At 40.6% G+C, this 27,625-nt stretch overlaps 1 protein-coding gene and 1 long non-coding RNA gene across 2 annotated transcripts in view; one reads left to right on the plus strand and one right to left on the minus strand.

The window, feature by feature from the left end:
• stab1 (stabilin 1) overlaps positions 1–27,625 on the plus strand; it is a 123,740-nt gene that overhangs the window by 87,917 nt on the left and 8,198 nt on the right. Inside the window, exons 66-69 of the mRNA XM_041980206.1 lie at positions 4,923–5,042; positions 5,439–5,573; positions 8,200–8,304; positions 27,260–27,400. Of these exons, the coding sequence (XP_041836140.1) occupies positions 4,923–5,042; positions 5,439–5,573; positions 8,200–8,304; positions 27,260–27,400 (501 nt within the window). The remainder of the gene's footprint in view (positions 1–4,922; positions 5,043–5,438; positions 5,574–8,199; positions 8,305–27,259; positions 27,401–27,625) is intronic.
• LOC121636593 lies at positions 22,210–27,302 on the minus strand. Its single transcript, XR_006009752.1, has 3 exons — positions 27,247–27,302; positions 23,448–23,449; positions 22,210–22,310 (listed from the first exon to the last, which is right to left on the minus strand). It is a non-coding gene; the product is annotated as an uncharacterized LOC121636593 (long non-coding RNA).

The raw sequence follows: 27,625 nt of genomic DNA on the forward strand, positions 1-27,625 counted from the left end.
TGTGCATCTTCTCAACTAGAATATGCACATCTCAACCTTGAATTCAGTAGTTTTCAAAATAGGACAAAACACATCCAACAGCTGTGGTCCAAACTAAGCCATTGTCATTACATTGAAAAATACATTCACATACAGTTTGGGCTCTGAGTCATTCAAAATATTTTATCTCATTTAATCGCAGTCCCAAGGTTATCTCGCAATTAAGCACAGATTTTTTCTGTTTCTAAATGTACCAGACTAGGATATTCATCATGTTTTCAATACTCCTGTTTGCAGCTATCTACCTGCAGTTATAGAATAAGGCACTTGGGTTACACTCTCTCATACCACTTCTCATAGCCTCACCTTCTTCTAGAAACAAACAAATAACCAGCAGTAAGTTGCCTGCAGAGCTGTAGCCCCATTTCCAACTTGTTTAGTTTATCCAGATCAGCTGTTGAAAGGTTGCAGCTTGTAGGAGTTATCAGGACGTCTCTGCTGGAAGCTATCCATCAAAGTCTGTCTTTAGAGGAGGAGGAGTCAGCTGTTCTGCACAGCAGGTATTTGAAACGTATTTGAACATACTACGGTGATAACTCAGTTCACATTGACAGTAGAGAAAATGTCATCCATGCAGAGAATCTTCTTGGTGAAGAAGTAGCTAAGCCAAAAGGTTTATCTATGTCGATCTATGTTCTTACCCTCACCTATGGTGAAGAACAAGATCGCAAATACAAGTGGCCGAAAAGAGTTTTCTCCACAGGGTGGCCGGGCTCTCCCTTAGAGATAGGGTGAGAGGCTCGGTGATCCAGAAGGGGCTCAGAGTAGAACCGCTGCTCCTCTGCATCGAGAGGAGCCAGATGAGGTGGCTCGGGCATCCGGTTAGGATGCCTCCTGGGCACCTCCCTGGTGAGGTGTTCCGGGCACATCCCACAGGGAGGAGGCCCCGGAAAGACCCAGGACACACTGGATGGACTACATCTCTCGGCTGGCCTGGGAACGCCTCGGGATCCCCCCGGATGAGCTGGTGAATGTGGCCTGGGAGAGAGAAGTTTGGGTTTCCCTGATTAGGCAGCTGCCCCCCGACCCGACTCCGGATAAGTGGCAGAAGATGGATGGATGTCATTAAAGCATTAACTTTGGCAGCCCTGCATACAATACTTATGTTGCACCCTTGAAGCAGACAAGACTCTGTCTTGATTTTGGCAACTTTATTCACCCCGCACTGCATATATTTTTAAAAAATATGTGGATTTTCTTGAGGCAGCCAGGACATGCAAAGATGGCCACGCTACACACACCGAGCCAGCCGCGTTACACACGTTGCATATAAACACACCCCGGTGCACGCAGGCTGATGACGTATTATAGCTCACAAGTGTTAAATGCCCCCGCAACATACACAACAGAAAACCCACAGAACGAATGACTTCAAAAATCACCTGAATGATAATAATAAAAGAAAGGAACATTGCCTAAACACCTCTCCTGGACATTATCCAAATTAGAACATTTTATAACTCAACATTTCCAGGCTGTAACACTTACATACATGCATAGTCAATCAACGGACCTTCAGAATTTTGTGTGAGAAACAGACGTGACCTACAATAAATAATGAGCTTCAGAAGGCATCTAATGAGCCGTAATGAGAGGAAGCTGACGACTTGAGGCTTAGTACTGACTAAACAAGAAATAACGGCTACAGTTCAGCTCCAAGAGATAAAAACGATCAAACTCGATATATCCAGATCGTACAGAGAGAATGTCAAATAATCAAAGCCACAGATCATCAGAAAGCTGTTTTATTTCCAGCTGTTTTCTGCTCTGCACATGAAACCAGTGCAGTTCCAGTTTCACGTCTGGCTCTCGTGTCTTTTGTTCAGAGATGAATCTCTGAAGTTTTGACCTTATTAAAAACCTGGAATCTGTTTCCTGCTAAACTAGAAGTGAGAGCATAGACTTGCATAGACAAACATTATTTTCAGCTGAGATGACACATAGGCCACCAAAGGCTCCTTTCAGAGAAAATACAGTCTTAAATCTTGTTAATGACGTGTAAGTTGTCTGTCAGCACACAGTCGCTTGGTTTCCAGCTTTAGTTTGACTAGCTTCCTCCTGGCATGCGGAGGAGGTTTGTTTTTCCCTAAGACCAATGTATTTGCCTAAATTTCACAGCATTTGTGGTCTCCACTGATACAAAGTCAAGCCAACAAACCTGTTTTGAAGAGTTTTTGGAATTGAGCACAAAGAAACAGTCCAGCACATTCTTCTATTTCTTGTTCAGTAACCATGCCTGGGGAGTGCTGAAACCTGTTTGAGCCTGTTGAAAATATCCTATAGCACTCAGAACTTAAAATACTAGGGAAGATCTTTAAATTCAATGAGTATACAAGTAATAATGTTCTGGAAAATTCTCCAATCGGTAGCTTAAACTACAGATGAAGGTGTTAGAATTGGGAATAAAAAAGAGCACCTACCAAAGACATTGTGAAGAAATCGCAGTGAGTCAGGCCAAAGAACGAAATTACTGTGGCATGTGCTTCACACCTTCAGGCAGATTTGCATGAGAACCATCTGGTCAGCATGAACAATATAACATTTAGCCTCCGATTCACCAGATATAGGGCGATTCCCATGTTTTTTCAGAGACCTTGACCATATTAGATCAGGTCCTCATAAAAACAAAACAACAACAACAAAAAAAAATCTGGATTGAAATATTCTACACAGTATGTAATTTGTGATTTAGAGCATTCGTGTGTGTGTGTGTGTGTGTGTGTCGGTCAGTTGGTCCAAAAGAGAAAGGATTTGTCAGGATAGACTTTTTCTCAATTAACATTTTAATAGAAGATCAAGGTGAGAAAAATGTATCAGATGTCGTCTATCTTTAAAGTGTTGTGGACTCTGACCAGATACGTGAAACCCTTAAACTAAAACCCCTAAACAATAGTAAAGCTGTCCTGTACAACCCCAACACACTCACATAAATTCTACTCCCAGTGCTTTCAAGCCCTCTGATAAACACTTCAGATACCTTCCAAAAGTCACCTTCAACCTTTTTTCTTTTCTTCTTCTTGAAGCACAGATTTGTCTGTTGCTATACAACCAAGTATCATGGACCTGCTCTTTAAACTACAATTACATGCAGAAACATTAATTTATTGGCTTATATGTGGTTGATGCATCTGCCATCAGCAAAAAGATGTTAAAAATACAATAATAATATTAAGAAATTTCCACTTAATATACATAAAGTTTGTAAGATTACAGAATGTTACATCACATTTTTACATCTGTTAGCAATGTTGAAAAACACCTTGTTACCCATATATGTAATGTTGAAGATGAAGCATTCCCAGGACCATATTTTATGTTTGGATCTTGGCTTTGATGACTCACAGTAATGTGTGGAGTTTTGTTTTGCTTTTCTATTTCGTCATTCCTGCTGAAATGAATGACTAATACTTTCTCCATTTATCTGGAAAAGGAAGATTTTTTTTGCCAGGTTTCAGCTACTTGGGCAACTGGATTTGCTGATGTATAGTTCTGTACGTTAGTTTTTTCTTTTTTTTTTTTTAACTGATTAAATAAATCAATATTGTTTTGTTGTAAATTGTTAAAATGATGATGATAATCAGGGCCTCAAAAAATTGAGATTTTTTCTTTCGTTTTCATCTATAAGACCTAATTTAAAAAACTTGAACATGTCATTGGCTTTTGTGTTTGTACTTGCTTGGACTGGTTTAAGTCACATTTATTTGACAGATTCCAGTTTGGACATGGGAATGATTACCCTTCTACACATGCCAGAGTTAGCTGTGGTAGTCCACAGAGATCTGTACTGGAACCATTTCTGTTCTCCCTCTACATGCTACCTTTGCACAACAAAATTGAGAAAAACGATGATGATACATTTTCACTGTTACACTGATGAAACCCAGCTCTATCCTCCTGACTACCAGTAGTTCAAATTTGTCCTCTGTGGGGGACATTTGTAAACTTGTAAATTTGTGAATATCTCCCACCCACTGCATTCTACTGAGTTAACTCCTTTTGCTATCTACAGAGGACGTTTAGGGCTTTTCAATGATACCAAATGTGAAGGGGTGGGGCTTTGGTACCTTTTGGTAACAAAAAAAATGTGATTGGACAGTATGTTTTTTTCCTGGTAGTCAAGAAGCTATATGCAGCTGAAATTACATTTATAAATAGTACTTGTTTCAGTTTTCATGCTTAAGATCTTGGGCAAAACTGGGGTTATTAGGGTTGTTCCTAAAATTTTCAGAAGTCAGTTTCAAACCATATAGTTTGGATGTCATTACATTAGCCAGCACTACTAACATGAGCACCCTTGTAATTACTTTTGCTGGATGGTTTCTATGGAGTTAAAACACTTAAAAGAGTCTTTTTGTTTGTGTAATATTACCAAAACGGAGCATCCTTTCTGAAAGTGATCCTTGGGAATGGATCCATGCATTTATCTCATCGAGCCTGAACTACTGAAATGCCAATTATCCAAGTGTGCAGATAATTCCCCAAAAATCTTTTATCCAAAACTCTGCAGCCAGACAACTGTCTGGTACCTCCAGGAGAGATCATATTTCTTGTTTGGAACGTCAGCTGTACATTGGCTCCCTGCAAGATGTAATAATAAATTTAAAAGTCCTCTTTACATCACATACTGTAAAGCTCTAAATGGCAGTGCCTCCCACTATTTTAAAGATCTTATACTTTGGCTAAGACCTGGAATAGGGACAGTTATTCATCTCTGTCATGTACGTGTGGTTCTGTTATTTGCGTTGTGATGATCTGCAGTTAAACTTCTGAATATGTCAATTCAGTTTGTGGTCTTTTTTTTGAGGATTTTACATAAAATGCACACCTCATAGATGTATCATTTGGTTATTGAATATGAATTCATTGTCTTGTTGTCTTTGTAGCTGTTGTTGGACTACAGTGGCTCGTCCTTGGAAGGCAGACAGCTCGTTGAAGTTCTGTCTCACAGGAAGTCTGAAATCACATTGTTCGTTCCCCATAATGCCGGCTTTGCAAAAAATGAGGTGATGAACAATAATTATTTCACTTTTATCAATAAAATATTAAACCAGTAACATTAATACATCAGAATTTCTCTCATGTACTATTGCACTATGTTTGAAATGACTAAATCACAATATTTTTTTACAGCTGTTTGAATTCCTATTTTAAATACATTTACTGTTTTTTAAGGTCTGTGTGTTTGAGGTAGAAGATTTTTTTTTATATTTACAGTGATTAGAAAGTTATTAAATGCGCCATTATCTGAAAATTTTTATTCTGCAAATCAGAATTGTCGCCACAATTCAGATATATATCCTTATCCTTAGAAATAAATACAATCTTTTTTACAATCTGAATATTTTCATGAAATGTCTTTAGACCCTAAATCTTACTGTTTCTTTTGTTTGTGTGATTAGAATTTGACTGAAAGAGATCTGGAGTATCACTTCTCAACCAATCACAGCAGACGATCATTTAAGGATCTGAGACACCAGGAAGTCATTACTTCAAGACTCGGGTTCAACCTGACCGTTACCCATGGCAACAATGAGGTCAGTGCACACCCACACACTCGAGGTCTGTTCATCATGCTGCTAATAAGACACATTTTACCCTTTTTTCCTCACAGGTTGTGACATTTCCTAAAGTCTTAATGAAATGTCTTTAACATGCTTTAGTTAAATACCACAGACAGTAAAATAGCTCCTTCTTCCACCATTCATTTACACATAGACAGATAGTACCCAACAACCTTTGAGGTACATTATTGCTAGACCACAAAGCATTAAAATAAATATTTTCAGAGCACCACACAGTAAATGGCTCAGTACTGATCTTTCTTTTTGGCAAAATTTTGTTTTTATACTCCAATCAACATTATGTAATTCCTCCATCACACACAAGCTCCATAAACCCTGCTTGACCCTGGGTCCATTTCTGTTTTTAAACCAACACAACATGACTTTCCAACCTTTAGATACTGTATTACTGACTTGTTCTGATAGCACACTTTTAGCAAAGCATTCTCATTATGTATATTCCTGGAATTGTATTTGCACAGCAGCATTCTGAGGCTGAGAAACTGCATTTCACACTTTTGTGTTTTTCCAGCCCAGAGCATCACATGATGCTGCGTTACGGCATCGCATCACACACCAGCAACCAGATATTAACGCACTGGCTGTTTTGAACACTCACTATGGCTGAATTAGCACAGAAATGAAAGAGGACGTTATTGAAGGAAGTTAGGGAATAAGAGAGAAAGTAGCAAGAGAAAAGAGAAGAGCCAAGATTGGACTGACTTACTGATTGGAGAGAGCTCAGAGAAGAGACAGGATGCAAGATTGATGCTGAATTAACCATCGTTTGGGGGGGTGCCAAAGTACGAAAATCTGCTGCAGTTCAGGTAGTGTGGCTTTAGGTTTTTAGAGGCTAACACCGAACTGTTGCTAATATGGTTTACTTTTCACTGAAGTTGATTTTAATAATGCTAATGGTGCATTCAGGGACAAATAGGAAATTAGAGTTTTTAATTTCTGACGAGGAAAAAAATAATTGATATTTTCCAGTTAGGGGTATAAAACAAAAGCTTTGTTTTTAATTGTTAGCTAATCTTTCTCTTACATTATCTGAACTTTATAATTATCTGTGAGAATTTGTTTTGGGCTTTGAACAACTAAAAGATATGTCAGTGAAATTGGTATCAGACATGCATCGATCTCATGAAAATTTGATTGACCATTTTTTAACACTATATATATATATATATATATAAACAGGACTTTATTAACATATGTAAGTTATTATACTTTATATTTCCTTATACATATACATATACATATACACAAGTTTGTACAGTTTTCAGATAGCAATAAGGATCATTGAAGTGACTGGGTATATTCTTTTACTCTGATGGTCTCAAACAGTTTTTTGAACTTTTTTTTTATTTCTTCAGTGTAAGTATTCCACAAACTAATTCTCTTCACTGTAATACTATATATTACATTTGTAATGTATTTGCATTAGTCCGCACATTCAGTTTGTTGAGCATGTGGGTCCTTCTCAGTTCATGAGGTTTTTGTCTTATTTGGAACAAATTCTGATTATTATGGTGCGTTGAGTAGTTTCTTGCACAGTGCATATTCTGTGCTGTTCTGAGGTCAACCAAGTTCTGTTATGTTGTGTAGTATTTCTGATTTAAAAAAGAGAAAATTAGATTATTTTGTGTTGGTTTTGTTGATAATTGTTTTAAAATGTGTATCATTTGTTCATAAGATGTTCCCCCCACTCTTCCATAATGGGTCAAATATTTAGGGACATTACATGATTAATCACTGTGCATAACACACAAAAAAGGAAAACAATGATTTTATTAACATAAAAACTTTGCACATATCCAGACAAAGAAGAACTGTGGTTACTTAAGCTTTTCATACTGAGCCGTTTATTATTTAAACCTCTCATCAGTGTTGGTGCTGAGTCTTATAATGACAGGAAGAACCTGAGGGCCTTTTCACAACAGCAATACTCAGACAATCCACGATAAAAGTAGAAGCACAGCTTGACCCAGTTTAGTCATTTCATCTTTGCTTTGACGTTTCACACATGCCACACCAAGCTGGGAGGCTTTTTTCCTTCTTTTCAACAGGCCAGCAGGTCAGTCACAGATTTGATGCTATATACTTTTTACACCCAAAGATTATCAACTATCAATAGAAGTTTATAATGAAAATATGATAAAAGACAAGCCAGGTCTGATCTGATTCTGTTTAAATGACCTGAAATTCGTTAATTTACTAACTGTTGCTGTTAACTGAACCCATCACAATTACACCACCAAAGTACCTGCTTGTGTTTTAAACAAAGTAACAGGTTTGTGCTTTATTTTTAAAATAAACTTGTCACAAAAAGACAGGAAATTTGTGTTTGGTTGATTATTTATGATTGGATATTTGTGTAACAGTGCTTCACTGCAATAAATCCTGCATTGGTGGAGAGCCTTTCTATTTCCATTTAAAATTGTGCCACATTTGTAAGGAAAATGCATAAGGTTTAGAAATTAGGAGTGTTACCATTACTTGTGTTGTAGTATTATAAACCCGTGGTGTTACAACTTCAGCTCAAGTAAGAAAGTACTCCTTCCACCACAACGTTTCATCCTGTTTTGTTTCCCCTCAGAGCTATAAGATGGTGAACCAGCGGCTGCTGGTCGATTGGGACATTCCTGCTGTAAACGGGATCATCCACGTCATTGAGGCCCCGTTGACGGCTCCGCCCCCACCGGTGAGTGAACATGACTTAGGCTATGTCCACATGGCACCAAAGTCGGTTCAGGTGTGAAAACGGTGTGAAAACGATGGCGAGCAGTAGGAGAAAGACTTCAAGATCCCCATGACGCTGCTGTAGTACATACTACAGGCTGTGGGGGGTGCTAAAGAGTAACACTCTCACACTAGAGCAAAGCAATGCATGCGCAGATAAAGGCTCACTCAAGATAGCTGAGGATTCACCGCGAGGCAAAGGAGAAACATTTCTTTGAACTAATGAAGAAGTAGAGCTTCTTCTTTAAAAAATATGTGATGTTCACCTGTTTTTAATTGTCAAAAAGTTAAAAAGTTAGCGTGCAGAATTCATGCATAGGTGCATGAGAAAAGATATGTTTTTAACCTGGATTTAAAAATGTCTACATTTGGTGAAAGTTTAATCTCCTCTGGCAGTTTGTTCCATTTGTTTGCAGCATAACAGCTAAATGCTGCTTCTCCATGCTTAGTCTGGACTCTGGTCTGGACTAGTTGACCAGAGTCTTTGGATCTAAGAGCTCTGCTAGGTTTATATTCTGTGAACAGACGCATTCTGGGCCTAAACCATTCTGGGATTTGTAAACAATCAGAAGGGTTTTAAAATCTAGTCTGTGACTGACTGGAAGCCAGTGCAAGGATTTCAAAACTGGTGTGATGTGTTCAGATCTGTTAGTCCTGGTTAAAACTCTAGCAGCAGGTAGGCAGGTAGGTGACGCTGGTGGCAGGTAAGTGACGCTAATTCTGTAGGTGATGTAATTCAGGGGAGACGGCAGATTCAAACTAGGTGCGCCCAAACATTTATGCTTTCATTCAGTTGTATTTTGTGCCAGCCTAATCAAAATATTCCTTAAAGTAGGAAAATAGTGTCTTTAAAAGGTACACTCTGGAGTACAGCGGGGAGGATTTGGCCAGCCTGACAGATTTTATAGATCGTTGTTACGACAGAATTGTCATGGGAAAAACAAACAACATGTCCACCCCCTCTACCTCATCTAAGGCCAAGAGACAGCGAAATGAGGATTCACCTGGAGCTATTTCACCACCGAGGAATGACTCAACGGATCTTCTGATCTCTATAGATAAGAAACTCAGTAGTTTTGATGCGCGTTTGAGCCTGGTAGAAATTCTCCACAAGGAGTTCCAGGTGCTACTTGAATCACTAGAATTCAGCCAGAAGCAGGTGGAAAGTCTGGCTGAAGAAAATGCTGGGGTCAGAGAGACGGTGAAATCCCTCACCGAGGGCTTGACCCTTGACCCCTGAAGAAAATAAGAAGATGAAGGAAACGGTGATCGATCTGCAGGCGCGGAGCATGAGAGAGAATCTGGTATTTGCAGGAATTCCAGAGCAGACGGAGGAGGACCCCAAGACCACGGTGAAAAACTTCATCAAAACTCACCTGAAGCTCCCCGGAGGAAACGGTGAAAAACATCTCCTTTCACAGAGTCCATCGGCTCTGCGGGAGGAAACCCGGGTCCAGCAGACCAAGACCTATTGTAGCGAAGTTCGTCAGCTTCAAACAGAAGGAGCAGGTGAAGAACCAGGGCTGCGAACTGAAGGGAACGAACTTCAGAGTAAATGACCAATATCCGAGAGAGATTCTGGACCTTTGGAGAGTCCTGTTTCCCATCAGGAAAAAATCCATCATGGAAGGCGCTCGTCATCGTGGTGGATAAATTGTTTATTAATGGACAGCTGTACCGCAACCCAGACATCACTCCGTGGCTCTACTGACTTGGTATGTGCTTTAATTGTCCTGTTTTCTCACTAGATCATGTTATATCCATAAAACTGTCATAAAAGATCATTTAGTTAACAGTAAATCCACTGCCCGTCTCCACTACACTGCTCTCAGCACAGATGCGTTTTTTAAATTACTTTTTTCCTTTGGCACTGTTGGCCTTTTCACTCTTTACACTTCTTCTTTCCGACCCTTTAATGGTTAATGGTAATCCTCCAAGGTTACGAACTTGGTGGGTGATTTTAAGAGCCCGAGTCTCCAGGTGTTTACCGATGCCGACCCTCTTCTTTTTGCTACCAAACAGAATAATCTCAGTTTTGTCTTCATTTAATTGTAGGAAATTCTCCCTCATCCAGGTTGCTCCAGAAACTGACACAATAAGTCTATTGGGCTGCAGTCATCTGGTGACAGAGGCACACAAAGTTGTGTATCATCTGCATAACTTTGATAATTAATGCCATAGTACTGTAATATAAGACCCAAAGGGAGCAGATACAAGTTGAACAAAAGAGGTCCAAGGACTGACCCCTGGGGGACTCCACAAGTCATGGCCACTCGCTCAGAGTCATAGCTGCCGATTGTAACAAAATAACTCCGGCTTTCTAAATAGGACCTGAACCAGTTAAGGACCGCTCCAGAAAGTCAAACTCAGTTTTCCAGCCTGTGCAACAGGATTCTGTGATCTACTGTACAATATCAAATGCAGCTCTGAGATCCAGCAGAACCAGGACTGATACTTGACCAGAATCAGTATTCAACCTAATGACATTTAACACTTTGACCAGAGCTGTTTCAGTGCTGTGATGAGGTTGGAAGCCGGACTGAAATTTATCAAGATTTTCACTTTCATTTAAAAAGTCATTAAGCTTGTGAAATACAACTTTCTCAAAAATCCTGGAAATAAAAGAGAGGTTAGAGACAGGTCTATAGTTGTTCATTATAGAGGCATCTAGAGTCCTTTTCTTTAGGAGTAGCTTAATAGCAGCTGTCTGTAGTGACTTGGGAAAAATGCCTGATACCAGTGAGCTGTTAACTATCAGTAGGAGATCACTTTCTACTGAGGTAAAAACTGTTTATTTTTTTTTATTTATTTATTTTTTTAACTTGTCCTGTCCAGCATCATAGCAAGCAAAATGATAATCTGGTTGCTGTATCGTGCTGAACAAATTTGCTCTGCCAAGGGGAGGCCTATGGGTAAGGCTCCTCTTGATAATGTGATTAATTTATTTATTTATTTACTTTGAATCACGGAATCTATGTAATCTTGCTGGACCTGACCGGAGGGGACAGAAAAAGATGGAAAATAGCAAAAAGAGCAAAAGGGAAAGAAGAAAGGAGACAAGAAGATCGCAGACAGAAGGAAACGACCCTTCAATCCACACCATCACCAGACAACAAACTGTTACACCTGTACATGAACACACCAGAAAATTTACTACAACTTTTACAAAAGCAGAAACACACACACACACAAAAAAAAACAGGGCTGCCAGTCATTAAGAGTTTTTAAATAATAACCAAATCAAAAAGACATAACAGTGACCAGATACTAACTCACAGGAAAAATACAAAAAAAAAAAAAAAATAAATAAATTAATAATTATCGCTTAGTATTAAAAACCCACTAGACAACTCAGTGACTGTGTCAGCATGCAGAGCATGAGAAACAAGGAGTGATCAGTGATGAAAAGTGGTGAGTGAGATCATGCAAATGCGACCTCCAGAGGCAGACCCCTTGCACACTCCCACTCATCCTAACTCACATATGCCCTCTCAGCCCCACCCAAAAAATATAAACACTCGCACAGCATCCAACCCTCCCACTCTCACTCCCCAGATACACCCCCACTCATCCTAACACATGCATACGCACGCACATAAACATACCCCCCCATTCACACAAACATCCAAAGTATAGACACACACACACAACATACAAGCATCCCTGTCTCACACCCCAGCACCTCGCCCTATAATCCCCCAAATCCCACTCAGCCCTCCTTCAAACCCCTACACCCCCCCTGCCCCCGGGCCATACCCTGGGTCCCAGGGTGTCAACCAGACACCAGGGCATGCACCAACCCACACCATGGCAGCACATCCGGGCAGGCCCAGACCCCAGGCACAAATTGACCCAAACCCAAATTTGTTTAACGTTGCAAATAAAAATTTCCAGTTTACTCGGTCAAATGCTTTTTCTGCGTCTAAAGAAATGACTGTGGATTCCAGATTATGTAGAGTAGAATAATCTATAATGTTAATTAATCTACGCATGTTAGTAGAGGAATGTCTACCTTTAATAAAGCCTGTTTGGTCAGGATGTATTATTAGAGGGGTTATTTTTTCTATTCTTCTGGCCAAAGCTTTGCTAATTATTTTGAGATCTACATTTATTAATGAAATTGGACGGTAACTGGATGGAAGTGTTGGGTCTTTACCTGGTTTTAATAGTAGAGTAATATTGGCTAGGTTCATATTTGAAGGTATTTTTTGTTTTTCCTTTATTTCTAATATCATATTGTAGAAAGTGGGTGCCAGCATTGTCCAGAATTCTTTGTAGAATTCTGCTGGGTAACCATCTGAACCTGGAGCTTTGTTGTTGGGCATATGCTGGAGAGCTTCTTGGAGTTCGCCGACTGAAAGGGGGGAATCCAAGATCCTTTTATTTTCATGTTTTAATTGTGGAAGATTGATGTTACTAAGAAATTTATCAATATTGTCATCTGTTGTAGTTAGTTGTGATGTATATAATGTTTTATAGAATTCTTTAAAAGTGTTATTTATCTTGTCAGGGTCGTGGCTGATGTTTCCTTCTGGATCTCTGACAGAGGAGATGGTTGTTTTCTCCTTATTTGTTTTTAACTGATTAGCCAGGAACCTTCCAGATTTGTTGCCATGCTCAAAATTCTCCAAGCGAAGTCTTTGCACCAAGTCTTTTTATCTATTATTTCATTAAATTCAAGTTTAGCTTTCCTTATAGCATTTAGTGTGTGATCTTCTGGGGAGACATGGTAAGCGTCCTCAAAGGATTTAATTCTGAGTTCTAACTCTGAAATTCTCAAAGTTTCCTTCTTTTTCTTATGAGAAGAAAAGGAAATTATTTTCCCTCTCATTACTGCTTTTCCTGCTTCCCAACGAACACACGCTGAAGTTTCTGGCAAGTCGTTGTTTTCTAGATATAAGGACCATTCTCTTTTAAAGTAGCTGATAAACTCAGGATCTTTAAGTAATGACGTATTAAATCTCCAGTTTCTAGTTGCTTGTTTATTGCTCTTACTTCTCAGAATGAATGATACTGGTGCGTGATCACTAATGCTAATAGGATGGATTCTGATTTCTGACATATCATTCATCAGTGAGCTGCTAGTTAAGAAATAATCTAATCTAGAATAGGAATGGTGAACTGAAGAGAAGAAGGTGTATTCTCTTAGTGTGGGATGGTGAGAGCGCCAAGCATCACAGAGACCAAAATCCTTCATGTACTGTTTCACAGTTTCTGAGGATTCCCAGACTCGATGAGCTCCTGTGGTACTTTTTTTTTCCAGTATAATGTTAAAATCACCTCCTATAATTAGTGTGTTATCTGAGTGACCATAGAGTGAGGCGAAGAGGGAGTGAAAGAAGGACGGATCATCTACATTTGGACCATATATATTTGCGATACATACATTTTTAATAGATAATGTAACTATTATAAATCTGCCTTCTGGATCTATGATTGTATTATCTATGTCAAAATTTAACCTTCTATTAATAAGAGTTGCTACTCCTCTCTGCCTAGAATTATAACAAGCTGAATACACGTGTGGAAACTGGGTTGTTGAGAGAAGATCTATTGTTGAATTTGATAAATGAGTCTCTTGGAGTAATATTATATCTGCTTTCATTTCTTGCAAACAATTAAAAATTTTTAACCTCTTTTCCCTTGTGCCAACTCCACGCACATTCCAAGTGACAAATGTGAGTTCATTCATGAACAAACCACAGAGATGAGGGCTATATGCATATTACTGAAGCGTGTGTGCGTGCATCCCACTGCTTCTCCGCATGCATGTGTATGTGCCTGCTGGTTGTGACAGAGATGTATGTGCGCTTGTGCTGTTCTGTGTGTGTTCCTGTGAATCATGAAAAGTGCTGATGTGTATATAATATAATGACAAGTGTAACCGTTAACCGTTAAAGGGTCGGAGAGAAGAAGTGTAAAGAGTGAAAAGACCAACAGTGCCAAAGGAAAAAAGTAATTTAAAAAACGCATCTGTGCTGAGAACAGTGTAGTGGAGACGGGCAGTGGATTTACTGTTAACTAAATGATCTTTTATGGCAGTTTTATGGATATAACATGATCTAGTGAGAAAACAGGAAAATTAAAGCACATACCAAGTCAGTAGAGCCACGGAGTGATGTCCGGGTCGCGGTACAGCTGTCCATTAATAAACAATTTATCCACCGCGATGACAGCGCGAGCGCCGTGAGCAATAGATTTCCTCCTGATGGGAAACAGGACTCTCCGTCGGTCCAGGATCTCTCTCGGATATTGGTCGTTTACTCTGAAGTTCGTTCCCTTCAGTTCGCAGCCCTGGTTCTTCACCTGCTCCTTCTGTTTGAAGCTGACGAACTTCGCTACAATAGGTCTTGGTCTGCTGGACCCGGGTTTCCTCCCGCCGAGCCGATGGACTCTGTGAAAGGAGATGTTTTTCACCGTTTCCTCCGGGAGCTTCAGGTGAGTTTTGATGAAGTGTTTCACCGTGGTCTCGGGGTCCTCCTCCGTCTGCTCTGGAATCCCTGCAAATACCAGATTCTCTCTCATGCTCCGCGCCTGCAGATCGATCACCGTTTCCTTCATCTTCTTATTTTCTTCTGAGAGACGGGTCAAGCCCTGGGTGAGGGATTTTACCGTCTCTCTGACCCCGGCATTTTCTACAGCCAGACTTTCCACCTGCTTCTGGCTGAATTCTAGTGATTCACGTAGCACCTGGAACTCCTTGTGGAGAATTTCTACCAGGCTCAAACGCGCATCAAAACTACTAAGTTTCTTATCTATAGAGATCAGAAGATCCGTTGAGTCATTCCCCGGTGGTGAAATAGCTCCAGGTGAATCCTCATTTCGCTGTCTCTTGGACTTGGATGAGGTGGAGGGGGTGGAGATGTTGTTTGGTTTCCCCATGACGATTCTGTCGTAACAACGATCTATAAAATCTGTCAGGCTGGCCAAATCCTCCCCGCTGTACTCCAGAGTGTACCTTATAAAGACACTGTTTTCCTACTTTTAAAGAATATTTTGATTAGGCTGGCACAAAATACAATTGAATGAAAATATAAATGTTTGGGAGCGCCTAGTTTGAATCTGCCGTCTCCCCGGAACTACGTCACCTACAGCATTAGCTTCACTTACCTGCCACCAGCGTCACCTACCTGTCACCAGCGGCCCTGTTTAAAAACTGTTTAAAAAAGTCAGATGATATCATGTCCAGAGTGCATGTTGTTTATTTCAAATGCCAAACTGTTTCTTGTAGGATTTTTAAATCAACCATTTTAAATTGCGACATAACATCAGAATTATTTCCGGGTTTTAGACACAGACTAGTTTTCTTGTGTGACTGTGTGGAATTATTATTTTGCCTAATCGTTTTAATTTTTTGGATAAAAAAGTTGGCAAATTGGTTGCATTTCTCAGTGGAAAGGAGCTCTGAGTCTATCTGTATAGGAGGATTTGTAAGTTTTTCAATCATAGTAAACAGAGTGTGAGAATTGTTGGTGTTCTTGTTAAGATAAATGCAGCTCTCTGGCCTTGCACAGCTCATTGTTATAGTTACGCAGGCTTTGTTCGTATAGCTCATAGTGAATTTGAAGTTTATTTTTCTGCCATTTCTGCTCAGTTTTCCTGAATTCTCTTTTTAGGCTTTAGGCTTTTTAGTTTTGGACATTCTGAGTGATCAGTAAATCAAACAAAATACAAAAGTGGTCAGACAAGACCAAGTCAGTGACCGCAACAGAAGAAATATCAACAACCTTTGAAAAAAACAGGTCCAGAATGTGACCTCGAATGTGGGTTGTTTTATTTACATGTTGCCATGAACCAAACATGTCCAATATTGCAGAAAACTCCTTGACATTACCATCCATCATGTTATCTATGTGAATGTTAAAGTCCTCATTTAAGATGAAATGGTTAAAATCAGTAAAGATAACTGACAATAGCTAAGACAAGTTATCAATACAATTTGCACAATGTCCTGGACGTCTGTAGATGATTAGAGATAGGATTTTAGAAACGCCCCTTAAAATAAAACTAAGATATTCAAAAGAAGTAAAATCAGCAAATGAAATCTCTTTACACTGGAATGAATCTTTAAATAAGGCAGCTTCTCCTCCCCCTTTTCTCCTTTTTTGACATTTATTGATAAAACTAAAATGAGGGGGTGCTGTTTCATTAAGAACTGTAGCACTTGTGTCTTCTGTTAACCATGTTTTTGTGGGAAATGATGAAGTCATTAACTAACAATGACTTGTTGGACAGCGATCTAACATTAAGTACAGCTAGCTTTATGAAGTTTACACTGGTCTCTGTTGTATTCCGAGTTATACAAGGTACAGTTAACAGATTAGATTGATTCACCCCACAAACTGACCGTGTTCGATTCCTTATTTTACTAACTAACACAGGAATCCTACTGGGTCCAGGCTTGATCTCAGAACAGCTGTCAGTAGTAGCAAAACTACAGCAAGGACCCTGAATGCATCATGGCATGTTATCTTTGTTGTGAATTCTGCTGCTCTGGGAACCTCCTGCACATCCTCCCATGCCCTGCTCGGTCAGGACAGATGATCTAAGAGGAGGATGAGGAGTGGGAGGAGGGGGAGCCCTGTATTTCTTGGTAGATGGTGGTAGCTGGGGTTCAGGTCAGGATAGAGACATCCCTTGAAGACCTTGGGTGATGTGGAGAAGAGGGTCTGGTGAGGGGGGAGAGCTGGGAGTTGATCACCTCTCTGCTGTGTCCTTCGCTCTTATCTCTACACTCATGTTTGGGTTTGCCGTCCCAACAGCATGACGCAAGTGTGCACCAAATAATCTGCATCCAGTTAGATTTGGATGCACACCATCAGGTCTGAATCGCTCCTTACAGTTCCAAAAGATATTGAAGTTATCAATGAACTTTATCCCATGAGTGATACATGCGTTTGATAACCATGTGTTCAGGCCAAGAAGTCTACTGAAAAGTTCAATCCCTTTACCCGCTGTAGGAATGGGTCCAGAAATGTAAACATGGTGCTCCAAACTGACACAGTCTCTCCAACAGCAGAGAAAAGTCTTTCTTCAGGATCTCAGAGCCAGTTTTCCTCCTCAAAATATCAAAAGACCCTGTGTGGACAATAATCTTCATACCATCTGGATGTGAAGACAGAATGGTCGGCAACATCTCTGTCAGTTCCCTGACTGATGTATCAAAAAGTGTTAAATTTTCCGTCTTTGCCATCCTGACATGCTGTGTTATGGAGTCCCCAATCAGAATTGTGTCTATTTGTTTTTGTGTGGAGTCCTCCTGTTTGTGGAATTTTGGCCTCTCCTGGTCTGGTTAGCCCTGGGCTGAGTTTTAGGGCTATTTCTGAAGTTTTTATTAATCCTTGCATTACATTTACCATCATTCATTTTAATATGAGTCAACACATCCTATTTATTATGCAGTGAGACTTCAGGTGGTGGAGTGAGTGCTGGAGCTTTAAATTTCCTGCTGGATTTACCTCTGTGACGAACAACATCAGACCAGGTTCTGGCCGGGGTTGATGACTTCGGTCTGGCACCAACACCGTTCCAGTAGGAGAGATCAGTCTGACCGTCTGGTTTGGGATCTTTCCCAGCTATTCCAGTGTCATTTGAGAACACTGCAGGAAGTGTATCAGCCAGGTCTATAGTGGGAGGCTCCACATTCAACATGCCTTCACGTATGAAGATTTGACTCAATCCATTTGAATACTCAGTAGCTTGTACAGAAGCTGCAATAGAGTCAATAAATTCTTCATTCACACGAATATCTTGCAGTATTTTGAATCTTTTCTCCAGCTGTATTAACCTCAAGGAAAGTTGCTCACACTCAGTGCAGCTCACTGATTATGGAGGGTTAGGAGACATCATTCCACTAGTTCTCCGATGGCAATCAACTAGATTTATAAAAAAATATATATTTGTTCTAGTGATTTATAAGTGACAAGAAGTCCTTGTTCCTAAATTTCTTGCTGATTAAGATAAGAAAAAAGAAGAAAAAAAGAAGAAAAATGCAAGCAGAATGGAGAACAAAGCAAGAAGTGTCCGCACGGCAGCAGAGCAGGAAGTAGCAGGAACTGCCAAAGATGAGAACAAGACAAGTGTCAAGTTTAAAGTTGTTTATTTGTCATGTCATGTGCAAGATAGCAGTGAAATGCAGTTGTACATATATCTGAGGCTGTGCACACCCTTTGGAAGGTGGGGAGTGTTGTATAGAGGGTGCTGACCTGAGCAACCTCTGCACCCTCTGCAGGGCCTTCCAGTCACGACCAGTACTGTTCCCATACAACTGGGTTATGTAAGCAGTCAGAACACTCTCCACCACTCCAGTCTAGAACATATGAGATTTCTCAATTTCTCATAGACTTCTTCGCCTGGCTGTCTATGTGCAGAGCCCAGGATAGATCCTCGATAATCTGCACACCCCCATACTTGAAACTGCACACGCTCTCCACCAGAGTTCAATTAATCCTCAGAGGGGTGTAGTTCCTCTGCTGTCTCCTCCCATAGTCAATAATCCTCTCCTTAGTTTTATCTACATTTAGCAGGAGGTTGTTAGCATGGCACCACTCTGTCAGTTTCTCCACCTCCTCTGTATGTGTCCACTTATCATTGTTGTTGATGCAACCAACCACTACTGTGTTGTCAGCGAACTTCACTATGGTGTTGGAGCTGTCCATGGCTAAACAGTCATGAGTGTACAGGGAGAAGAGCAGAAGGCTGAGGACGCAGCCCTGTGGAGAACCGGTGTTGAGGGTTTAGTGGCTGGAGGTGTGTCTGCCCACCCGCACCACCTGAGTTCTGTTTGACAGGAAGTCCAGGATCCAGGCACACAGGGTGGAGTTCAGCCCCAGGCTGAGCAGCTTGGAATGGAGCGTGGGGGGGACTGTGGTGTTGAAAGCTGAACTAAAGTCAATGAATAGCATGCTTACATAGTCCTTTGTGAGCTTGTCCAGGTGGGTAAGGGTGGTGTGCAGTACCTGGGAGATGATGCTGTCTATGGATCTGTTTTGCTGGTAGGTAAACTGAAGTGAGTCCAGAGACTCAGGGAGGGAGGCACAGATGTGCCCCCGACCAATCTCTTGAAGCACTTCTTGAGCTCAGAGATGAGGGCCACGAAGCAGTAGTCATTAAGACTGTCTGGAGAGGCATTCTTGATAATGAGATTAATGATAATGGCTCTTTTAAATCAGGCAGGGACCACAGACTGAGAGAAAGGTTGAACACTGTGGTGAAGACAGTAACTAGCAGGTCAACACCTGACCAGGAATGTGGTCAGGTCCTGTTGCCTTCCTGACTATTGCACTAGTGTACTGTTGTTCTCAGCGTACTGTTCTGGCAGGAGTCTCGACTTTCCAAAAGGTGGCAAAGACACCGCTTTGTAGCCCTCTTTGAATTGTGTGTAACAGTGGCCCAAGATGTTATTCCCTCTGGTGGCACATGTGAGGTATTGATAAAAAGCTAACCTTTTTAAGGTTAGCTTTGTTAAAATCCCCCACCACAATGAGGGCAGCGTCGGGGTGTTTGGTCTGGTGGTGACACAGCACATCAAGTAGGTCCAATAGTGCTGTGTCGTTGTCTGCATGTGGCAGTAAGGATGATGGCTGTAAATTCCCGGGGGAGATGGCACGGTCGGCAGAGGATGGAAAAATGTTCCAAATCTGGTGAGCATGAGCTGGAGTGAGTTTTGGTGTTTTCGGGGTTACACCAGTTGTTCACCATAAAACCAACTCATCCGCCTTAAGGCTTGCCTGATTCCTCCAATCCATCCTTGCAGAAAACAGAGAAGAATTCTAAAAGTGATATGGCCTGGTCTGGCACGAGAGGAGTGAGCCATGTTTCGGTCAGGAGGACAGTGTTGCAGTTGCCCACGTCCCATTGGCATCGCATTTTTTTTATATATATTTAGCTATATTTTATGCTTTGTTAAATATTTTAATTTTTTGTTTACCTCATCTCTAGTTTTCCTTCACTGACAACGCTTCTTCAGTTCAGTTTTACACTATGGGCTGTTGTAGGGCTGTTGAAGTGGCATTTAAACCATTTTGTTCTTGTCATCATTAAGAAGAAAATTTGCACTTGTAAACATCTGCAGGTCTGATCTCAGCCACCAAGGGCCATTGTGTTGACTCCTCCTCACTGGTCTGCAGCTCCTTCTGATAGGCTGCAGTATCTGTTGTTGCTGGGTGGTTTGTGGTGGAGAGCAGATGGTTGTGTTTAGGTTCTTGGAATAGTTTCCAGGAAATGAACATTTCAATCTGCTTCGTTTCCAAAACATTAGAAGTCTGATCAATATACATAATGAGGGAGAAAAATGAAACTCAGATTCTCTGCCTCAGTTATTTTCTAGAATGATCAATGATTTGGTGTTGGCTGTGCACTTTTGAAACCAGTTAAACATGAAAATTTGAACTGGAATTTGATGGAAATGACTCTGTTTTAGCAAATTCTTCCAAGCCCTGATCAAATTTTTTTTATTGGTTTGCTAGAGAATGATTGCTTCAGGCTCTCATTAAATGCTGTTTATCACAAAAAACTAAGTTACAGTGTAATAATCACAGTTTACAGCAACTTTTTAATGTTTTTTTTTTCTAAGTGGACCCACAGTTTGAGGAAATCTTTGTAATTTGACAACTGTTGATCAGAAGTCCAAAAATTATACAGTGTAATAATAGAGAGGAATCATTCAGTGAAGAGATTTTATTTGAAGAGGTTTGATTATGTCTTACAGCATTTTGGGAAGGATCCTTACAGAGACCAACTTTTATTTTCACTTGGTAAGAGATGTTTAAAAGTGTAGTGACAGATTGAGTTATCAGGGTTATGGAGGAAACGTCGCTTTTAACATCCACACTTTTCCCGGTGTGAGGGTTCAACACCCGCACTTTTTTTAAAAGAATTTTTCCCACAGTTTTGCACAAGCGTTGCTGCTCTAGTCGCTCTCTGGTCCTCTGTGTGTCTGTGCTGCATGGCTGCCTCCTCCCTCTCCTGTTGCTCCGTGAATCAGGACACCAGCTGTCAGTGATCAGCTGATCGGCATTTCCGTTGCTAGTACCATCTCTCTTGTGTTTGTTTATTGTTTAGCTGAGAGGAGGAGGAAGCTAGCGGTTCATGGTTCGCACTGGCACACATTTACTCCAAAGTATTTTATTTTGGAAGCTATAGCAAAAGTAAGCTTAATAACAGCAGCAAGGGGATGTCTTATCTAAATCATTGGTGCTGTGCAGATGTTAAAGACACAGGTCTGATCATTTAGGGGCCATGAATGTAGTGAGAGAAATAACAGTTTCTGAGATACAAACCAGAGCAGGACCTTCACTAAAAAAGTAGTTGACAGGTGGTAGAGAGGATTTATACTTCAGGTAAGCAGGGGCGAGTCTAGAAACGTTTTGATGAGGGGGCCAGGAAAATGGGGGCACAAATGGGACCTTTTTTTAAGATCTAAATTTTCTGAAATATTGATTAATATTATTACATCTAAAGTGATCATTGAATGTAAAAAAGTGAAGAAAAAACAAACAGCCAAAGATATTTCTTTATCAACAGTTGTTTACGTTGTATTAATTTTATCACTGCTGCACAAAGACTTTAGTTAGTTAATTTATGTATTAAACAACAAATAATCATACATCATGATTACGCATACTAACACACAACCATACTCTTCAATGTTAAATGGAAACATGTGTTTTAATCAGGTCATCAGTGTTATTAGTGTTTCTTCATTAATAATGACTGTTTAACTTCAGTCGTGGTTTTATGGTTTTATGACAGATATCACCATGAAGAGTTGATGAGATAATGCTGTATGAATTCCGTATTATGATCTAGAACATGGTTGAAATGCAGAACATCATATAGAAGTATTTTACATGCTGCAATTGCTGACCACTGCAGAAGCCCATTTCATGATCCAACAGCTTGAGAAGTAATGGTTTCCTGTATGACGTTATCAGTCTCTTAAATGGTTGTGAAGGAATTTTGGTCCACCTTTAATTTGTGGCTTCAATTCATTGAGGTTTTTGCAGCTTTGGTTTCTGGACTGCTCTCTTACAAGGAACTCTGACTAGAAGAAAGATATACCTTGTTTGATAAACATTTGGTTCAGAAGCTGTTTGCCAGTAACAACTTGGAGAGAGCTCTTGCTCTGCTTTCTGTTAGCGGCTGTTCACGACAAACATCAGGATGAAACAGATTCGAGTAGTGCATTACATGTGACATAATAATTATGTGCTGCGCGAGAGAAGGAGTCGCACTTTGACAATCTGACATGCACTCAACAAAACTCGAGTCTGTTTATTAGAAAAATAAGTTAAAAGTGTTGTCTTTATTCATATTAGCTGTATTTATTAGACCAGAATCAAAATTAACCTGAATTAATGATGACGCTCTAGCTCAGGGATCACCAACTCCAGACATATTGGGTGACTGTCTTGCACAATTTGCGATCCTTGCACTAGTGAGTAGCAATTTGCTCGTCCTCTCTACATTCAGGAAAACAAGCTGTTAATGCTGTTAAAACTGTAGTATTAGTTTAAAAAGGTTCTCAGCGGGTTCAGATCAGTTAATTTTTTAACACATTAAATAAAAGTCATGGTTAGGCTTTATGTTGAGAGCATATTTACTACTCTGAATGCATTTCCATGTTCACCTACAGGTTATCTAAATTCAGTAAAGCATACAAAGTTGTCCAGAGGAGAAGGACAGAGCATTTGTCAACTAATGATCCGGTCTATTTCTAAACTGCCGGTAGATAACTGCAAGTATGTTACTTAAATTCTTTGAATATTATAATGCTGACTAGACGGCAGGCATCACATGGCAGATTACTCATTACATCTAAAAGTGACTTGAGACTTGACTTGGACTTGAACATTTCTTAACAACAGGCAACAAGACTTATTTATTCAGATCAGCCTTTGACTCTTGAGATTGGTGTCACTTGTGAAATGATCTGATATGCATGATTTATAAGCATATTATCTTTTTATTCTTGTTTTTATCTCTGTCCAATCAACAGTTAACCGCATGATTTTCTGCAAATAATCTGGATTAATTGCATTTTAAACACAAAATTCAATAATAATTTCAGTAGGGGTGTATTGCACACTTTTCTTACAAAAGTACTGCTATACAAAGAAAATGCAGAAACATTTGGTTTACAAACACTAAACAAACAGTATTCTCTTTCACAGTAACAGTAACAGTATTTAAGTCAAATATTTATGACAAAAGAAGATGAACACTTCGTGTCCATCCACACACTTTCTCCAATTCAGCTCTTCTTATCCCTCGGAAACCAGTGAAGACTTGTGTTGCTGTTTTTGTGCAACTAAAAAAAGAGCTCAATGCAGCATTGTTTCTTTTTCTGGAAAAAAACATCTAGCCACAAACAAGTCGCATTTGCATTCACTTGAATGGTGAACATCCAGCAGTTTGTGCTCTTCTTGGCATTTGGTTTTAAACAACAAATAATCCACCATATATTTAAACATGGTGCTGTTCCTGCTTTCTTATTGCTCATTCGCACCGGAAACGATGATTCATTCAACCAATGATTGCAGTGTATTAAGCTCCACACTTTAGAGTCAGATTGGTAAGATTGGGATTCCAACGGAAGCGCCCTACAAAAGTAGGACAGCTCAGATCGTATATTTTGGCACCCTTCACAGTTGTTGCCTGTGAACACCCAAAGAAATGCATATTGTCCCCAGAACTGGACCCCTTGGTGGAAACAGAGCTTTTAGATGCCACTACAGCATTTCAGTTAGCTTGAACTCAGGACTTTGACTAGATCACTGCACCACCTTTATTCTGTTTAGACTGAGGTCTCTTCGACACAGATCTGCCTGGGTCGGGTTTAAAAACAACAACAACAACAACAAAAAAAAGTATTTGTGACTTTCAGACTGTCATTTAAAAAAATTCTGAAATGAGCAACTGTGAGAACAGGGGTCTGACAAATACTCACACCAAGCAGAGCTCCCTATTCTGCCTCTGCATGTCTTTAACGTCGCAGTGCCTGTCCTTTTTTCTGGTTGGTCATGCCTGAAGCATGCTCTCCCTCCTGCCTCCCCCTTCTGGACAGCGTAACCTCGTTTCTACCCTGCTCCTTCTCATCCACACGCCCGGTTGTCAGTGACCTCTGTTGCATCTTCACTCGGTCCTGTTGCAGCTTCTCCTTTTCAGTTCTGGTTGCTGGTAAATAGGTCTGACTGTTGTCATTCACTCCATCACGGGTATAGGTAATTTAGGTTTATCGAACACCAGTCAGCAGGCTAGAAGTAATAAAGCTCACATGCAATAAATACAATTCAAAACTGAATAAATAAAACTCCTCCCTCAGCTGCCACCTTACTGTGGTGGAGGAGTTTGTGCATCTTGATAATCCTAGGAGCCTTGTTGTCCTGGGCTTTATGCCCCTGATTGGGTCACCCATGGCAAACAGGTCTCTAGGGCAGGGGTGGCCAACGTCGGTCCTCAAGAGCCACAATCCTGCAGGTTTTCCATGCATCCCTGTACCAACACACCTGACTCAAATTAAGTGGATTCAACAGCCTATAGGGATCTGCACTATGACTCATTAGTTTTAGTCAGGTGTGTCAGTGCAGGGCTGCATGGAAAACCTGCAGGATTGGTGCTCTCGAGGACTGACGTTGGCCACCCCTGCTCTAGAGGATGGACCAGACAAAAGTGCGGCTCAGTAGACTCCGATAATGAGTCAAATCAGTGAATCCATGTTTCCCATGCCCAGACCTGGGTCACCGGGGTCCCCCTCTGGAGCCAGGCCTGGAGGTGGGGCACGGAGGCAGGCACCTGGTGGCCGGGCCTTTGCCTATGGGGACCGGGCAAGCTTAACTCGGGTTGTGCGTCGGTGGAGGGAATACTTTCAAGACCTCCTCAATCCCACCAACACGTCTTCCGACAAGGAAGCAGAGTCACGGGACCCTAGTGTGAACTCTCCTATCTATGGGGCTGAGGTTGCTGTGGTGGATGAGATCTGCCTGCAGTTTCTTAAGGCTCTGGATGCTGTAGGGCTGTCTTAGCTGACACACCTCTGCAGCATTGCGTAGACATCTGGGATAGTTCCCCTGGGTGGTGGTCCCTCTTTTCAAAAACGGGGACTGGAGGGTGTGCTCCAACTACAGGAGGATCACACTCCTCAGCCTCCCTGGTAAGGTCTATTCAGGGGTTCTGGAGAGGAGGGTCCACAGGATAGTCAAATCTCAGATTGAGGAGGAGCAGTGTGGTTTTCGTCCGGGTCATGGAACAGTGGACCAGCTCTACGCCCTCTTCAGGGTCTTGGAGGGGGCATGGAAGTTTGCTCAACCAGTCTACATGTGCTTTGTGGACTTGGAGAAGGCATTCAGCCGTGTCCCCTGGGGCTCCTATGGAGGTGGCCTCAGGATTGGGTCTCTGCTCTTTGCGGATGATGTGGTTCTATTGGCTTAATAGGGCCGTGATCTTCAGCTCTCACTGGAGCAATTTGCAGCCAAGTGAAGCGGCTGGGATGAGAATCAGCATCTCCAAATCCGAGACCATGGTCCTCAGCCGGAAAAGGGTGGAGTGCTTTCTCCCAGTCGGGAATAAGGTCCTGCCCCAAGTGGAGGAGTTCAAGTATCTCGGCGTCTTGTTCATGAGTGAGAGAAGGATGGAGCGGGAGATTGACAGGCGGATCGGTGCGGCATCTGCAGTGATGCGGACTCTGCATCGGTCTGTTGTGGTGAAGAAGGAGCTGAGGCAAAAGGCACGTGACGTGCTGTTGGCCTGTTAGCTTAGCTTAGCTGTTTACAACCTGAAGGGTGACGACAGCTGCTTAACGGGCGTGACGTGACGTGCAAGACAATTAACAGCTGTCAACCAATTAACTTATCAATATAATAACTTATTATTATTGTATTGATCAGTTATTAAGTTCATTATTATTATAAATCAGCTTTTATGATTATTGATAAGCTATTTATATTCAATATTACTGATTTGTCATGAATCAGATCAATAAGCTTTAAATTTATTTATTATTAATTTTTGTTAAGTTTAGTTTTTAAACAATAAAATAAAAAGCAAAAATTAGGGAGTATGATCCCACCAAGGCTGTAATGCAGTGGCACAAAGACTGTTAGGAGCAGGAGGCCAGACTTCATGGACTGTGTGAAAGCACGAAGAGTAGAGAGGAAGGAGTCTGATTAGGTTTCAGTTATTGAATTCAGACATTAACACTCAAATAAAACAATTTTTCTTGTTGCCTTTGTTTAATGTTACTGTGACTTCCACTTTCAGTTTGGATACAACACAACATAGTATTATAGAAAATAATATGTGCTTAGAGGTATGTGTGTGTAAAATAATTTAATAATTTGGCCATGTTGGTCATTCTACAGAAGCACCATCCTTTCAAGTTATACATTATTGTAAAGTTGTAGTTGGGGGGTTAAAAATGATTGGGTTAAAGTTGACTTAATGCGCCCTTTTTTGCTGGTGTCCCTACCTTAAAAAACAACTCACATTTACAGAGGATAAAAGAAGTCCTTTAAACAATAAACATTTAATATGTCTTGATTTGTAATTTTCCTCCACAGAATATAAAATGGTTCGAGAGCAAACTGGCTTATATGTTTTTTTTTTTTTTTTTTTTTTTTGTCATGATAACGGCATAATTTATCTCGTTATCTTGAGAAAATGTTTCTCAAGATAACACAAGATAACACAAGATAAATTACCCCATTATCGCAAGAAAACAGTCCTTGGTATCTTGAGATAATGACAAAATTAACATATCTCGAGATAACAATTAAAAAAGAATGGCTGCTCTCAGATTCCTTAGGTCCAGAGTAATTTCCGTGATATGGGTATTGTGTTTGAAAGTGGAGGTATGGTGATACAAATAATACCGATGTGTGAAGTGATTGTTATGTGTTTGTCATACCTGTTGTTTCCAGATTATCTCACGAGGCCACGCCCACTCAAGCACCGTAGCATCAGCCATCTTGGTGACATTGCTTCTAGCATGTGTGTTGGCGGCAGTCGGCTATTACGTCTTCAGACAGAAGATAGATGCTTTCCGCTTCCACTACTTCAAAGTGAGACACACACACACACACACACACACACACACACACACACACACACACACACACACACACACACACACACACATACATTTAATCTGTGTAACATAAGCTTCATTACACTGTTTCAAATCTAAATATTTCTCCTCCTAATAAATTATAACTTTTTTAAACTTGACCGTAACCAAACATGTACTTACAACTTTTGCGATTATTAGTTTGGTCACATGACACTGT

This window comes from Melanotaenia boesemani, chromosome 3 (assembly GCF_017639745.1).
Source record: "Melanotaenia boesemani isolate fMelBoe1 chromosome 3, fMelBoe1.pri, whole genome shotgun sequence".
NCBI classification, from domain to species: Eukaryota; Metazoa; Chordata; class Actinopteri; order Atheriniformes; family Melanotaeniidae; genus Melanotaenia; species Melanotaenia boesemani.